Source organism: Crocuta crocuta, unplaced genomic scaffold, assembly GCF_008692635.1.
Source record: "Crocuta crocuta isolate KB4526 unplaced genomic scaffold, BGI_CrCroc_1.0 scaffold235, whole genome shotgun sequence".
Classification (NCBI taxonomy): Eukaryota; Metazoa; Chordata; class Mammalia; order Carnivora; family Hyaenidae; genus Crocuta; species Crocuta crocuta.
The window spans coordinates 3960960-3977897 of record NW_027531285.1 but is presented as its reverse complement, the minus strand read 5'-3'; the positions used below and the strand labels follow the sequence as shown (position 1 = coordinate 3977897).

The 16938-nt window shown below is 35.4% G+C and overlaps 1 protein-coding gene across 10 annotated transcripts in view; it reads right to left on the bottom strand.

The window, feature by feature from the left end:
- The window catches only part of CNBD1 (cyclic nucleotide binding domain containing 1), a 446985-nt gene that overhangs the window by 129959 nt on the left and 300088 nt on the right, over positions 1–16938 (bottom strand). For all 10 annotated transcript variants that reach the window (XR_013336910.1, XM_077771341.1, XM_077771342.1 and 7 more), the window contains 2 exons: positions 11030–11167; positions 9699–9831 (listed from right to left, as the gene is read on the bottom strand). Coding sequence is in view for 9 of the 10 variants with exons in the window: in XM_077771341.1 (XP_077627467.1) it covers positions 9699–9831; positions 11030–11167 (271 nt within the window). In the remaining variant the exon portion in view is untranslated. The remainder of the gene's footprint in view (positions 1–9698; positions 9832–11029; positions 11168–16938) is intronic.

Sequence of the window (16938 nt, the reverse complement as noted above, 5' to 3'; positions counted from 1 at the left end):
ATCCAAAAGTCCACCCACAATACATAGCTCTTCTAAAGGAAACCTCTGTCCCATGCATCACTTGGAATGCTAGAGGCAAGATCAAAACCACTACCCTCTTCACCATGCATATAAAAAGACCTGCTTCTGACTTCTTCCAGTTATTATACAACTGTATTTGTTAGACATAATTCAGGCCACAGTCAAAATTAAATATTTTTTAAAAGATTCTAGGAGATGTAGTCTTTAGCTTTTCTGACTTTCCAGTAGAGATAGGCAGGTTAAAAGTGCTTGAAAGTGGCACTAATCAATATAATATGCAGTACTTATTATACTAAGAAAACGTTTCTTATAGCAATATTTATAAAAACAGTGTATACAATGACAAATATGGAAAGCATTTACTAAAACCTATTTATAGCAGTTCTATTTACCAAGGACATCATGCCTAGTTATCAAGAAACATGTCAAGAGAATGAGAAGACAAGCCACAGATTGGGAGAAAATATTTGCAAAAGACATTTATGGAAATGCACTGTTATCCAAAATATACAAAGAACTCTGAACAATAACAAAAAAAATCTGGTAAAAAAACGGCAAAGACATTCACAGATATCTCATAAAAGATGATGTCTAGATTAGAAATAAGCACATGAAGATATGCTTCACTCATATATTATCTAGGAAATTCACATGAAAACAACAATGAAATACCACTACGAATTTAATTGAATGGCCAAAATCTAAACACTGACAATATCAAATGCTTATGTGGATGTGGAATAACTGAAACTCTCATTGCTGATGGAAATTCACAAGACTGCAGCCACTTTAGAAGATAGTTTGGCAATTTCTTACAAAACTAAACATATTCTTCTTAATACACTATCCAGAAATTGTACTCCTTGACATTTATCCAAAGGAGTTGAAAATTTATATCCATACAAAAACCTGCATACCAATGTTTATAATACCTTCATTTAAATGCCAAAACTTGGAAGCAAGAAAGATGTCTTTCAGTAGGTGGATGGGTAAATACATTGTGGTATATCCAGGCAATAGAATATTATTGAGTATTAAAAAGAAATGATCTATCAAATCATGAAAAAATATGTAGAAACATTAAATATATATTATTGAGTGAAGGAGGCCATCTAAAAAGGCTACATACTATACGATTCCAATTTTCAGAGGCATTGGAAATGGCAAAACGATTAAAAAAAAAACACAGGCAAAAAATGTAGTCGCCAGTGGTTAGGGAGCATGGAAGAATGGATGTGTGGAGTGCAGGTAATTTTGGGGGTAAGGAAACTACTTGTATGATACTATGTTGGTCGACAAATGTCTTTTCACATTCATCCAACCCAGTGAATGTCCAACACCAGGAGTGAGACCCAAAGTAAACTATGGGCTTTGGTTGATGATGTTTCAATGATAATGATGGTTTACTATAGGTTCATTAATTGTAACAAAGTTAACAGCTTCATGATGCATGCTAAGACTGGGGAATGCTGGAGGAGGAGTAAACATGGTGGGGAAGTGGGGGACCCAAAATGCCCTCGTCCTTCAAACACTGCAGCGTTGAGGCCAGGAAGCTTGGGATTCCAGGAATCTAGGCTACAGAGTGACAGAAACTGGGATGACTTGATGGGCCATAGGTGTATGATTGTGAATCGGGAGAGATAAAATGGGTGACATAGGCACAGAGGTGGGGGTTCTCCTTCTGTGGAGAGACAAAAGGAACAGAAAGAGAGGCTGTGGAAGTATACGATTGTATTTGGATGAGAGAAAAACCATGGACAAGGAAAGGGGGAAAAAATAGAGAAAGAACCAATTTCTAACTTGATCCAGGGTTGCAGGGTTTTCTCCAGACTGGCACCTGGGGGGAAGGGAAGCCTGTCCTGGGCTCGGTAGCAAGTTCAGAGGTGCAGTCAGAGAGAGTGGTCCCATCCCTTGAGTGCAGTGGGAAGAAGGTATATATCTGCTCCAAACAAAAAATACCCTGCAGGCTCCTGCCAGCCAGATGCCCTTTGGTGGCTGGCTGGGTGGAGTGGTACTACCCCGGAATCAGGGTGCACAGAGCAGGATCCTTTAAGACAGTCCAGCACTAGAGACGTGCAAGAGACTATGGAGAAGGAAAAACCAGCTGCTCATGCCCTTGTGGCACTGTGAGCACAACCTGAACAGAGTGGTCTGGGACACCTGGTCTGGGGAGGAGAGACAGGGTGTCACCATTATTCTCCCCATCACCAACAAGATGGAGCTTCAGGGAACAGACAGTGGGCCCATAGTGGAGGCAGGACCCGCCTACACCCAAGCACACCCCTCTATGCCGGGTAACTGTGGATATACAGGAACAAGATTGACACTGACCAGACTAGACAGCCCCTCCTCCAGACAAGTGCAGCAACCAGTTCCATGGCACCATCAGATAGCAGTCCTGTGGTTTTGTATTTTCTGATTTGATTCTTGGGCAAGTATATATTTGTTTTTCTTCCATTTCTTCTTATTATTTCTTTCCTTCTCTATTCTGGCTTTTGATTTGTTTAAGCAGACATTTTTTAATCTATTCTTTTTACACCTCTGCTTTATCTCCTTCTTCTTTATTTTCCTCTCTCTCACTCTGGTTTAAGCCGTATGGTTTCTCTGATTCTTTGCCAGTTCAATTGTTTTTCTTTTATTTTTCCCAACCCCTGTCATTTCTTTCTTTGTATGGGATAAGGCTTTTTCCACAATCCCCCCATTTTAATTTTTTTCCACAATTACCTCAACAAACAAATCAAAGCACACTTGATGGAAGGCCCAAACCTCCACTACGAGTAGGGATATAAAGCAACCAGAGTCACAACAACAGAGACCATGCAACATACTCCAAAAACACTTCCTGAAAGTCTAGGCCGTAGACAGTGACCTCTTTTAATATAGTAGTGCTCACAGGTGCAGGACACATGACAAGCTATTAAAACATGTAAAGGACAGAGAACTAGCCAAAATGATGAAATGGAAAAATTCTCAAAAGAAATGAAGAAATGACAGCTAGAGAATTGTTCAAAACAGATATAAACAATATATCTGATCAAGAATTTAGAATATGAGTCATAAGATTAATAGCTTGGCTTGAAAATAGCATAGAAGACAGAGGGAATCTATTGCTGCAGAGATCAAGGACTTAAGAAATAGTCATTACAAATTAAGAAATGCTGTAAATGAGGTGCAAAATAAACTAGTTGTAGTAATATAAAGAAGAGGAAGCAGAGAGGAGAGTAAGTGAAATAGAAGATAAAATAAAATAGAAGGAAAATGTTGAAGCTGAGAAAAAGATACAAGAAAATATTAGATCATGGGGGGGAATTAGAGAACTAAGTGATTCAATGAAAGATAATAATATCCATATCAAAGGAGTTCTAGAAGAAGAAAAGTGAGAGAAAGGGGCAGAAAGTTTACTTGAACACGTTATAGCTGAGAACTTCTCTAATGTTGGGAAGGAGGCAGACATCCAAATCCATGACACAGAGAACTCCCTTCATATTTAACGAGAATAGGTCTTCTCCAAGGCATATCACAAGAAAACTAGCAAAATATAAAGATAGAGAAAGAAGTCAGAAAGCAGCTAGGAACAAACAGGCATTAACCTACAAGGGTAGGCACATAAAAGTAGTAGCGGACCTGTCCACTGAAAGTCGGCAGGCCAGAAGGGAGTGCAGGAAATATTCAATGTGCTGAATAGGAAAAATATGCAGGCAAGAATCCATTATCCAGCAAGGCTGTCGTTCAGAATAGAAGGAGAAATAAAGGATTTCTCAGACAAACAAAAGCTAAAGTAGTTCATGATCATTAAACCAGCTATGCAAAAGATCCTAAGGGGGACTCTGGAATGTTTCAAAGACTACAAAAGACCAGACATCATCACAAGCATGAAACCTACAGATAACACAATGACACTAAATCCACCTCTTTCAATAATAACTCTGAGTGAAAATGGACTAAATGCCCCAATCAAAACGCATAGGGTCTCAGAATGGATTTAAAAAAATAAGATTCATCTATATGCTGTCTATAAGAAACTCAGTTTAGATGTGAGGATACCTTCAGATTGAAAGTGAGGGGATGGAGAACCATCATATCATGCTATTGGAAGTCAAAATAAAGCTGGAGCAGTCATACTTGTATTAGACAAACTAGATTTCAAACTAAAGGCTGTAACAAGAGATGAAGAAGGGCATTACATCATAATTATGGGGTCTATCCATCAAGAAGAGCTAACAATTATAAATGTTTATGCCCCCAACATGAATATCCAAATGTATAAATCAATTAATCAAAAACATAACCAATCTTATTGATAAGAATACAGTAATTGCAGGAGACTTTAATACTCCCTTATAACAATGGACAGATTATCTAGGCAGAAAATCAATAAAGGAACAATGGCCTTAAATGATACACTGTACCAGAAGGACTTGACAGATATATTCAGAACTTTTCATCCAAAAGCAGCAGAATACACATTCTTCTCCAGTGTACATGGGACAGTCTCCATGATAGATCACATACTGTGTCACAAAACAGCCCTCATAAATATAAAATAATTGAGGTCATACCATGCATATTTTCAGACCACGACGCTATGAAACTTGAAATCAACTACAAGAAAAATTTGGAAAGCCTCCAAATTCTTGGAGGTTAAAGAACATACTACTAAAGAATGAATGGGTCAACCAGGCAATTAAAAATTAGTTAAAAATATATGGAAGCAAATGAAAATGAAAACACAACAGCCCAAACCCTTTGGGATGCAACAAAGGCAGTCGTAAGAGGAAAATACATTGCAATTCAGGGCTAACTCAAGAAACAAGAAAAATCCCAAATGCAAAACCTAACCACACACTTAAGGAACTAGAAGCAGAACAGAAAAGAAACCAAACAAAAAACAGTAGAACACATCAACGAATCTAAGAGCTGGAGTGTTTTAATCAATGTGATACATCACATTAATAGAAGAAAGGATGAGAAGCACATGATCCAATCAATATGCAGAAAAAGCATTTGACAAAATATAGCATCATTTCTTAATAAAAACTCTCAAGAAATTCAGGATAGAAGGAACATACCTTAACATCATAAAAGCCATATAAGAAAAGCCCACAGCTAATATCATCCTCAATGGGGAGTGCTGATTCATAGGGGCACATGGACTCAATGTTTATAGCAGCACTATCAATAATAGCCAAATTATGGAAAGAGCCCAAATGTCCATCAATTAATGAATGGATAAAGAAGATGGGGCTTATATATACAATGGAATACAATTTAGCAATGGGAAAGAATGAAATCTTTCCATTTACAATAATATGGATGGAACTGGACGGTATTATGCTAAGTGAAATAAGTCAGTCCGAGAAAGACAGTTACATATGTTTTCACTCATATGTGATCTTGAGAAACTTAACAGAAGACCATGGGCGAAAGGAAGGGGAAAAATCAGTTTCAAGCAGAGAGGGAGGCAAACCATAAGATACTTTTAAATACAGAGAACAAACTGAGGGTTGATGAGGGTGGTGGAGAAGAGGGGGAAATGGGTGATGGGCATTAAGGAGGGCACTTGTTGGGATAAGCAGTGGGTATTATATGAAAGCAATGAAACATGGGAATCTACTCCTTAAGCCAAGAGCACACTGTATACACTGTATGCTAGCTAACTTGACAATAAGTTATATTTAAAAAATAATGAAAAAAAAGTGGGTAATGCTATGTAGACTGGGGATAGGAGGTATATGTGAAATATCTGTACTTTTGGCTCACTTTTGCTGTGTGAAGTCTATTAATAAATTATTAAATGAATTAATATATTACACTAGAAAATATCTACTTAATGCAAAAAATACCCATAAAAAAGAAATAGAAGAAGAAAAAAATCAGGATCAATAGCACTTCTGAGCATCAACTTGTTTCTGGGATGCTTAAAAGTGTGCACTGGGGCTAAGAATTTGAAACCTTACAGAATTATCTGATCTGTAAAAGACAGAAGCCAAAAACTTACTGGAACTCAGAGCCCAGAACTTCACACTTCTATTAGGTAGAATTTTCAAGTACATATCCTGTGTCTGAAACTCTCCACTTTTGGCTTGCAAAGAATATCTTTTTTACTATTAGTATAATGGCATATTTTATCTTTCCGAACTAAGTTGATTACCACTTTTTTAAAAAGTATCTCTAGTTATTGTTTGCTATATCAAATTTTACCAAGAAAAGACAGAGCATGCTGATATAGGTTGGATAACAATAAAGTATACATAAATAGTTCATTGATGCCAACTTAATTTATTATTTTTTTCCTTATACACAATAACCTCAGAAACTGGATGATTAGTGAAATAAGCTGGTTGTAATTTTCCAGCCAGTCATATTTTGAAGTCATATTTCATACCTGTGAAAACTTTAATTGCTGTGATAAGAACCAGATATGACCAAATTATAAGCAACATTGTACACATCTATTACAGTCAGGATCCGTAGGCATGTGAAGCTTAAATAAGAAGACTCAGGAAATTAACAAAGGAAGTAGAGCCAGAAATAAGCTGTACTTATTTCATAGATTGCCAAAGATTAATCCTAAATTCTATCAAGCTTTTGAATAATTAACTAAATCCCTCTGAAATTTCATCCAATATACATTCTTAAAAGACCAAAACACACATAATTATGCTTTGGAAATCATACTGGTGTTAATGTTAAACCTAGATAATAAAAGTATAATTTGAGCAAGAGTCTCTACATATTCTGATAAAAACTCAAAATAAATTTTGAGTAAAGTTGAGAAGTATTACATTTAATGCTTCTTTTTGATATATCAAGTTTGTCACTACCATAAAAGAAAATTTGATTAGGTTGACAGAACTTATTCTTCACCTAGGTATGTTTATTTAAGAGAACCACAGTATTTTATGGCTGAAAGGGACTTTGAAGATCATTTATTGTAATTGTCATTCTTCTCTAAGGAGAACAAATGATTTTTAAGACTGTATAAATGTAAGCACAACATATTTATATTTGGAAATCAGTGGCAAAATAATGCTACTTTTGACTTATTCAATATAATCACAGACTGTCCAATGCAATAATTCCACCATTATTCTTATTTGTTTCTCTTATTTAAAAAATTTTTTTTAAATATTGATTTTTGAGAGAGACAGAGAGACAGAGCATGAGTGGGGAAGGGGCAGAGAGAGAGGGAGACACAGAATCCAAAGCAGGCTCCAGGCTCTGAGCTGTCACCACTGAGCCCAATGCGGGGCTCAAAATCGTGAGCCGTGAGATCATGACCTGAGCTGAAGTTGGATGCTTAACCAACTGAGACACCCACATGCCCCTCCACCATTATTTTTAAAGACTTTTACTAAAAGGAACTCGAAACCAGCATTAGTCTAAAAAATTGCATCAAGTCAGTACTTTCTTAACATTCTGATGCTTAATATAAATATCTTAGGTTGATATTTTAGACCGGGATACATATTAGTCATTATTAGTAACCAAATACATTAAAAGCTCATAATTATTCCCCTCATATACACCTAACAATATTAATGTTCTGACATTTGGGCAAGACTGAAGTATTATTTTTTACACAAAATAGTCTTAGAATTGAGGCATGGACTAAAATGTGGTATTTCTAATACAAAAAGAGGAACTCATGATAAATCAAAACATACATATTAAAAAATATATATTTCTATTCAATAAAATATGCTGAATTTAGAAATGTTCAATTCCTAATTTTTCCCAAGTCAGTTTACTACTTGCTTTCTTATATATACTGTTGGTCAAAAATGGCATTAATAACGCATTAGAAAAAAAAATGTGTCATGATACCTCTAAAATTCAATTTTTATAAGCATGAAAAAATATGTATTTGGCTAAATATGGGTTAAACACTGTATTTCAAAAATGTATAAATAAAATATAAAAATAAACACTGGAAAGAAATTTGGAGCAAATATAGTAAAGGGTTAAAATCTCACCAAATTATTCTTTTAATGTTTGTTTTTGAAAGAGAGAGAAAGAGAGAGAGCACACGATCAGGAGAGGGGCAGAGAGAAAGACAGAAAGAGAATCCCAAACAGCTCCATGGTGTCAGCCCAGAGCCTGACACAGGGCTTGAACCCATGAACTGTCAGATCATGACCTGAGTTGAAACCAAGAATCAGACACTTAACTGACAAAGCCACCTAGGTGCCCCTCACCAAATTTACCAAGTTTATAAGAGAATCTCAGGTTTTGAAGCATAACCTTGCCGGTAGTCATATTTACTTTTTTTCTTATAAAACAACCCTCTTTATTGGTGTTATGCTGTACTTACTTTTCTATTATATCTTGACTCCTTCAAAGGACATCTTAGCCAGTTTTTTCTTAACTTCACCATGTTTTTATCATTAACAGACACATTATGGAATTTGCAACTCAGACCCATTCTTTTTAGAATTTTAAGTTTAATTCAGAAATATTCTCCTCCTCCTAATGTCGTATCCTTCACTAGACTTACAGCTGCAAGCTTGAAATGGAAGTATTTCTTTCAAACACTATCTCTTCCATTATAATCATAGGTATTAGATACTCCACTGTTTGACTAAGAGAAAAGCCAGGGAAGGCTGCAAACCTCTCTCTCTATCTCTTATTGGGAAGTAGGATTCCTTACTGGACGAGATCTAAGTCTGCTCTGACCTATCTACCACAGTTCCTCTTGTATCAGTGTCTTAAATCAGTTTGGGGTGCTATAACAAAATACTATAGACTGTGTGACTTGAATAATAAACATTTATTTCTCACAGTTTTGGATACTGTGAAGTCCAAGGTATAGATACCAGTAGATTCAGTGTTCGATAAGATCCCTCTTTCTTATTTACTGACAGCTGCCTTCTTTTATCCCCATATGGCTGAGTTATGGCCAAGTGAGAGAGATCATCTCTCTCATGTCGCTTCTTATAAAGGCACTAATACCATACATGAGGGCTCCACTCAGGTGACTTGATCAATTATCAAAGGCCTCACCTCTAAATAGCATCATATTGGGGATTAGGGCTTCAAAATATTAATTTTGGGAAACATAAACATTCAGTCCACAGCAGGTGACATCTCTTACTAATGAGCTCTCATAGACAGAAACAATTGTACAAAATGACTTAATGCCACCTACACATTTTTTGTACATGTAACCAGGAAATCCACACATCCCTGTTGTGCTGAATATTGGACATGATGGTAGCTTCACTGCTGCTACTCCTTATCTCAGCCTCACCTCCTCTCTGTATTGTCCACTGATAATGTGTAGCACAGGTACAGATCAGGAAACTTGATGCTTAAGTAGGTGTTCAATCAGAACAGGAAAAATGGATATAATTTCTCCTGCATTTCTCCTTCTTTGGTCTTTACATTGACGGTAAGGAAAATGGAACAAGAAGGGTAGGGCCATGAGGAAATAGAGGGGTGTGGAAATAAGGCCAGTCCTGAGAACTTCAAGCCAATACAGAATGATTTTTTAATAAAAAATCAGGTAGTAATCTAAATGTCTAATTAAAAGGTCACATTAAGTAACTTAATGTGCTTAAGTACACTAAGTAAAATAATATGAAGAAATGTTGTATCAAACATTAAAACTAAAAAAAATTATAAATTCCAATAATATGTTATATAAAGAAAATGATTCAAAATTGCATTAAACTCACCATGACCTGGAGGAAATTTTTTCCATTTAATGAGTGCAACTAGCTCACATATGGATAAAGTAGGCCACTCCTCATAATATGGACAATTATGAATTAATTTCATCTTTTCTTTATTTTCAAGTTTTATTTTTTCCTGAAAAAGTCATTTAAAAAGGAGAAATGTATAGCAGAGAGATAAATGGCATAACAGAAAAATAAAGGTTGTATAGCATAAAATACATTTATATTTTATAGGAGCATCATTCTATGACCACATAACCATATTGAAATTTTAGTCTTCTGGTGTGCTGCTAAAATTATATTTTCCCACCTTTCACAATATTTTTAGACTTCCATAAGTATTTTAGTATTAAAAAAAAACCTGTCACAATCCAGACTAAACCCAAATGTTGTATGTGATAATATCAAATAATTGATGCTTATATTTTGAAAATAAAACATACAAAATATTGTTAGAAGTTAGCCACTCTGAATCCAGGGATTTGGAAGGAAGTTGAATTCTGAGATAGTCATCTGTACCACTGACACTGAGATTACTGTATCAAAAGAAATAGTGACTATTTTTAGAGACCTAAATCAAGAAGATGTATGACTCCTCATCTCCCTCCAACCAGAGCACCCAAAAGTAGCTGATGCCATGTCCTGTTGCACTGGCAACAGATTTAGATTCTTTCAAGAAAAGCTGGCAGAGCAGGACAATGGGGGCCTTTTGATGCAGCCATTTATACAAACTTTCTTTGTCATCAGGTGAGGAGAAATTAAAAATTAAAAAGGGGAAATTCTGTATTTGGAGGAGAATAAGTTAGTAAACTTGAAGTAAATAAATTATCTTAATGTAGCAGAATTAGGGGATCAGAATTAAGTTGTGATCACCTATTCATGCAGCTCTGGGTTTTTAATGTCTATTAAAACAATGAAATAGCATGCCAATTATTCCCAACTGGTTTTTTTTTTTTTTTTCAGGTGGACTGTACAGATTTAGAGATCTGTCTCTGATTGTCTGGTATCCCTAACACATGACATGCTGTTGACACCCAAAACATATTTGTTGAATGAATACATGAATAAATGAATGCATAAATGAATGGATTTGAAATTCATGAGAAACTAAAATACACATAAAATATATTCATAGAGACTTTTCTTTCTATTTCAACTACCCATCATCTTCAGAAGCTTAAGTAATGTTCATCAAATAAACTACATTTTTATTGTCTCCAAGTAAACTTATATTAAAAAATACAAAAAATATGGCATCTTCTGTCTAGAGGCAAAACTTGGCTTGAATTTATACATCTACTGTGTTAATAAAAGACTAGATATGATCATACCGATTTTAACCTTGCAAAATCCTTTGCTGGGATTTTAAGAATTTCACAATCTTCTTCTGTGATCACTGAATACTCCTCTGTTTCTAATTCAGTCTGAGCTGTAACTTCCAGGGTTCCAAAAGTACTCCATTGTCGAAGCTATAAAAATATGGAGGTAACTTAAACTTCATTATCATTCATCAACACAAAAGTACCAGTGATTGTGACAGGAGTAGTCTAGGAGTCTGCAAAAGCATTGACTGCAGGTCAAACCCCGAGTCTATGAAAAAAGGGGATCTAAACAGTCTTGCATGGGTGTCATACTTCTGCCCAATGTTACCTTCCCAGAGCAAGAAAAAATTTCCATATTCTCAATAGCATGAAGAAAATAACTTATAAGAATAGATCTTCTGTTTTATCCACTGATTCATTTGAAGTGCATAGAATAATGCCTGAAACAGGGTAGCCATTCAATAAATATTTGTGAAAGAGTGAAGAAAATAGTACTTACATATTGGTCTGCTACTTATTTTACTATCATCATTTATTGGTAGTAATAATGAAAATGAACACAGTGTTATGCAGTACATAAATCACTGGCATATATATATATACCTATGTGTAGGGTGTTGTAGCTTATTACGTAAAAGATAAGTAATTAGTGTGCCAAATGTTACACTAGAATACTTATTGTAAATTATTAGGATATAATGAGAACATATAGATATTATATATCTATCATAGATAATATATATTTATGAAATTGAGAAGCTTCTTAAGGGAAACATCAGGTCTATAAGGTTAAGGTGATATGCAAGGATGTCTGCTCCTGCATTTCAAATCCATAGAAAGGCTGAATAGTTATCTTTTTGGTTGAATGGATATCTGAGATTGAATTTTAAAGTCCAGAAATAAAGAGGGATTTTAAATGGTCACTGCTGAAGCCAAAGTGATTCACAGTGATAACAAACTAGGATAAAGGCCTAAGGGGTTGAATTCCAGGGTTTGTCATACATGTGGGAAAAGGAGATGAGACGTAAGACCATTCAAGATGAGGAACTGGAATTGAGCCTTCTTGTATAAAGCCTAGGAACTTGGAGGATCACCTATACGTGAAATGGAGGCAACAAAAACTTTACCCACTAATCTAGCTGTGGAACTGGATACAGACTAGGTCTATAAATTGTGTGAGTACAGAGTATACATTTATAAACTGTACAGAACCCAAAGGTAAAAGATTATTGTAAAGTCTGATACACAGCTAGAAAAACAGCTAGGATCCAGGAAAGTATAAACTTATTTATTTATTTTTTAATGTTTTTTATTTATTTCTGAGACAGGGAAACAGCATGAGCAGGGGAGGGCCAGAGAGAGAGGGAAACACAGAACCTGAAGCAGGCTCCAGGCTCTGAGCCAGCTGTCAGCACAGAGCCCGACAAGGGGCTCGAACCCACGAACTGTGAGAACCGTAAGATATGACCTGAGCTGAAGTCGGATGCTGAACCGACTGAGCTACCCAGGTGCCCCAGAAAGTAGAAATTTAAAACCTTATGTATGAATTGAGGGAAAAAGGAATTCAAATTGGAAGCAAATCCTCCTAATAACAAAATCACAGTAAAAAAATAAACCTCACAAGTGAAAAAAACCCTGCGATGGTAAGTCAACAAAGAACTTTTAAAAAATCAACAACATAGAAGAAACTATTACAATTCATATATTAGATCGTAAAACCAGAGAATGGCATTGTGTAAGCAAAAAGGCATTTTGTAAAAGAACAAAATTAAACTTTTTAAGATAAAAAAACAGTTATTAAAATGTTCATTGTACACATTAACTACAACTGAAGAAAAATTCATGAAATGGATAAAACATGAGGAAAATCATTCAGAATAAAACATATGAAATATAGGAAATATAGGAATTTGAAAAAAGATTTTAAGAGATATGGAAGATAGATTGAGACCATTCTATCCCAGCATACTAGGATTCCCAGGAGAATCACTTACGATGTAAATGAAAATGGCACTAAATTTTCCAGAATAGGGAAGAGGTGAGTCTTAGAAATGAAGTAATACACAAAATCTCGATGTCTCTTTGTATTCTGCATTCCTGCTCAGGTTTTGGTATACTCCATTAATCTTTCTCTTCCAAGTCTCCCTTCATCATCTTGTTGGCAATCAGTAAATTCAAGTAGATGTTTTTCCAGATTTTCAAACTGATTTTAGGATAAAACTTAGTTTGAATTACCTAATAAACCATTAAGGAAGCAGAAGTCCCTCATGACCTTGAATAATATTCTTAAGGCTTTCTTTCTTGATGCATCAACCAATATCATCAAACTCCCTAATACTGTTACAGAATCTGGTCTGGATAACCCAGCAGAAGAACCAAGTGACACTTGGAGATCTTAGAAGGCAAAGATTTATTTTACACTGGTGGGCTCAGGAGAGATCTTTCTCCAGATGTCTGAGTCCCGAGCATAAGCAGAGGGAATAAGTTATAGTCTGTTACTCCCACATTCCTCATTAATAGTAATTTGGCGCTGAACAAGCAGGGTGGGAAGAACTCGGAAGGAGAGTCTTCTGTCAGGGACAGGTATTTCCCTATCAGTTCTGTCAGCAGTCTTATAACAGATTTTTCCCTATCAAAATTATTAGGAAAATGTTACATTTCTAATACCCTTTACATACTATATGTATGAATTATTGTATAATTCATGTGCTTTATTATGTGCTTTATTGTTTTGTTCTATAACATGCAATGGTCTCGTAAGGACACTCAAAATATTAATAATGTTATGTCACTATCTTAAAACCTTGAAGATAAATAAATGTATTTCCTTCTCTCTAATATAGGAAGATTTTCAGCAGCAAAGGAGAGGGTTGAATATAATCATTATCTGATGCCACTTTGAGACCAGTACAATTCTACCCAAATATCCTTAACTTCTAAAAATTCAGCTGTAGGGGTGCCTTTGGTAGCTCAGTTGGTTAAGCTTCCAAATCTTGATTTCAGCTCAGATCACGATCTCACAACCAGTTGTGGGTTCAAGCCCTGCATTGGACTGTGCACTGACAGTCCTATTAAAATCACCCAGTATAGTGGTGGATTTGCCTTTCTTTCTTTCCTTTCTTTCTTTCTTTCTTTCTTTCTTTCTTTCTTTCTTTCTTTCTTTCTTTCTTTCTTTCTTTCTTTCTCTCTCTCTCTCTCTTTCTCTCTCTCTTTCTTTCCCTCTCCTCTCCTCTCCTCTCCCCTCCCTCCCTCTTTCTTTTTCTTCTTTCTTTCTTTCTTTCTCACCAATGTTTACTTTATATGTTTTAAAGTAATGTTTCAGTGCCTATTATTTTATAATAATTATGAAATATTTCTCTGTACTTTTAATAATGTTCTTGCAATGAAGTCTATTTTCTAACTATTAGAAGAGCAACATCAGCTTTCTTTGGGTTAGTGTAATCTGGTTTATCATTTTCCATTATTTTACTTTGCAACTTCTGGTATATTTGTAATAAGGTGTGTCTGCATATAGGGAGTTATTTCATGTACTGTGACAATCTTTACTCATTAATTAAAATACTTAGGCTGTTTACATATAGAGTAATAACAGGCATATTTAGGTTTACATTTGCCATTTAATATTTGCTTTCTATTTGTCTATTTTTGTGTGTCATTTCTTCCTTTTTATTTAGTGCCGAACACTGAGTATGAAAATCTGTTATTGCTGTAGATGATATCTTTCTCTGAAATGCTTTACTTTTCAACTGACAGGTAGTGAGTGTAGAAGCATTTTAACATGATCCAATCAGAAACTGAGGTGTCCGAGGCTAGATTTATTTAGTTCTGGGTTTCGTGGACTAACATGTTTATCAGAACTTCTTATCCTTAATAAACACAGAACTCTCTTTTTTTTTAATTTTACGTATTTATTTTGAGAGAGAAAGAGACAGTGTGAGTGGGGAGGGGCAGAGGGAGAGGGAGCCAGAGAACCCCAAGCAGTCTCCATGCTGCCAGTGCAGAAACCGATGCGGAGCTTAAACTCATGAAACCATGAGATCATGACCTGAGCTGAAACCAAGAGTTGGACATTTAACTGACTAAACCACCCACATGCCCCTAGACACGGAATTCTTAATTTCTCCCTGTCAAATGCTATGAGACTGATGACAGTTCTTCTTGTTAGACTTATAGCTACATATTTTAACTTGGGTTCTGTAATGATGAATTTTATGTCAACTTGGCTGGGTTATGCAGTACTCAAATAAATTGGTCAAATATTATTCTGGGTGTTTTAGGAGGAGTTGAACATTTAGATTAGTACACATAGTAAAACAGATTGCCTTTTATGCTGTGGCAGGCTTTACCCAATCAGCTGAAGGCCTGAATAAAACAAAACACTGATCCATAATCAAAGTAAGAGAGAATTTAGGAAAATTCTTCATTCAGAGGCCTTTAATCTGATCTCCCTAGACATCAGTGATCCTAGTTTTCCAGCATTTTCCAGCATTCAGACTCAAACTAGATATTGATTTGACAGATTTTGGCCTTCCAGTCTCCATAACTGACTGAGCCAATTCCTTATTAGCTTATCTATCTATCATGTATCCATCCATCCATCATCTATCCATCCATCCATCCATTCATCCATCCACCTATCCTACTGGTACTGACATTCAGATTTTTAGCCTCCTGTTCTATAAATCTTGGGAATAAGCAAATTCCTAAAAGAAAAGAAAGGCATATCAAGCTACCTTTCCTCTGATTTTCTTTTCCCAGTATCTTGCCCCCTCAAGTCCTGATTGATTAGGTAGACTGAACTCAAAATTCTATCACTCTGGTATTCTAAGATTCCTGAAAGTTCTGATCCACTGTTTTCTGTTTATTCATCCCTATGATAATTACGAATTGGCAGTTGCCTCAAAGGAAAGCAACAGGAAATGTCTGACTCAAAACAATGTTATTTCCTTTCTTTTTTGAATTATGGCACTTCAAATCCTGATTCCCCTGGTTGCTCTCAAATATCTTCAGACAGTTGTTTGGTTGGTTGCTTTTATCCAGCTTTAATAGTGTTCTCAGCAAGGAGATTGTTTTGATGCAAACTACTCATCCTGGCCAAAAAAGGCTGAGTTTTACCAAACTAAATGACTGTCTCTTTAAAATAAGATCTACTTCTCTTTGTATCGTTTGGACTTTGTTGGCTTACCCTTATCATCCCATATCACTCAAAATAATCAACTGAACAACGACATCCAAACCTTTCTCATAGAAGATAAAGGAAGGGTAGAGATTTTGGCAAGGTGTTCCACAAGTTTTTACATAAATTAGTATCTATAATAAGAAAAATATTCTGAAGAGCCTGTTCCTGGCTTTTACTGTTTTTTTCCCCACTAAATGGAGAAAAATTAGATGGCAGCAGCCTATTAACACAAGGAAGAAATTAGTAACATCCAAGGGAGGATAGATAGATAGATAGATAGATAGATAGGTAGATCTTTTTTCTTTCTCTGTAGATGGATATGATAAGCAAGTCAATGAATATTAATTCATTAATAACAGAATTTATTAATACCTGAACTATTCATTCATATCAGGTATTAGTAAGAATAATGTAAGTACTTAGCATTCATTGCTATTTGCAAGTTATATATGCCATATGTCCTTGTATGTCCTGTTTAGTTTTCTTTGTCAATTAAACTTTTTAAAAATCTTTTAAAAACTTCACAATTTCTAGTTCATATAAAAGATATATTTAGGAGTGTAGGGAAGGAATGTATTGACAAATAAAAATAGTACCTAAAAAAATCATAGGAAACATATTCCTGTATAAGTGTCACAGTGCCTACAATGTAAAGTCTCCTGAACAGCCCAGACTGCATATTATTAGCACATGAGCACAGTTTAGCTGATAACCATGAACTTAATCTTAGGTATACCCC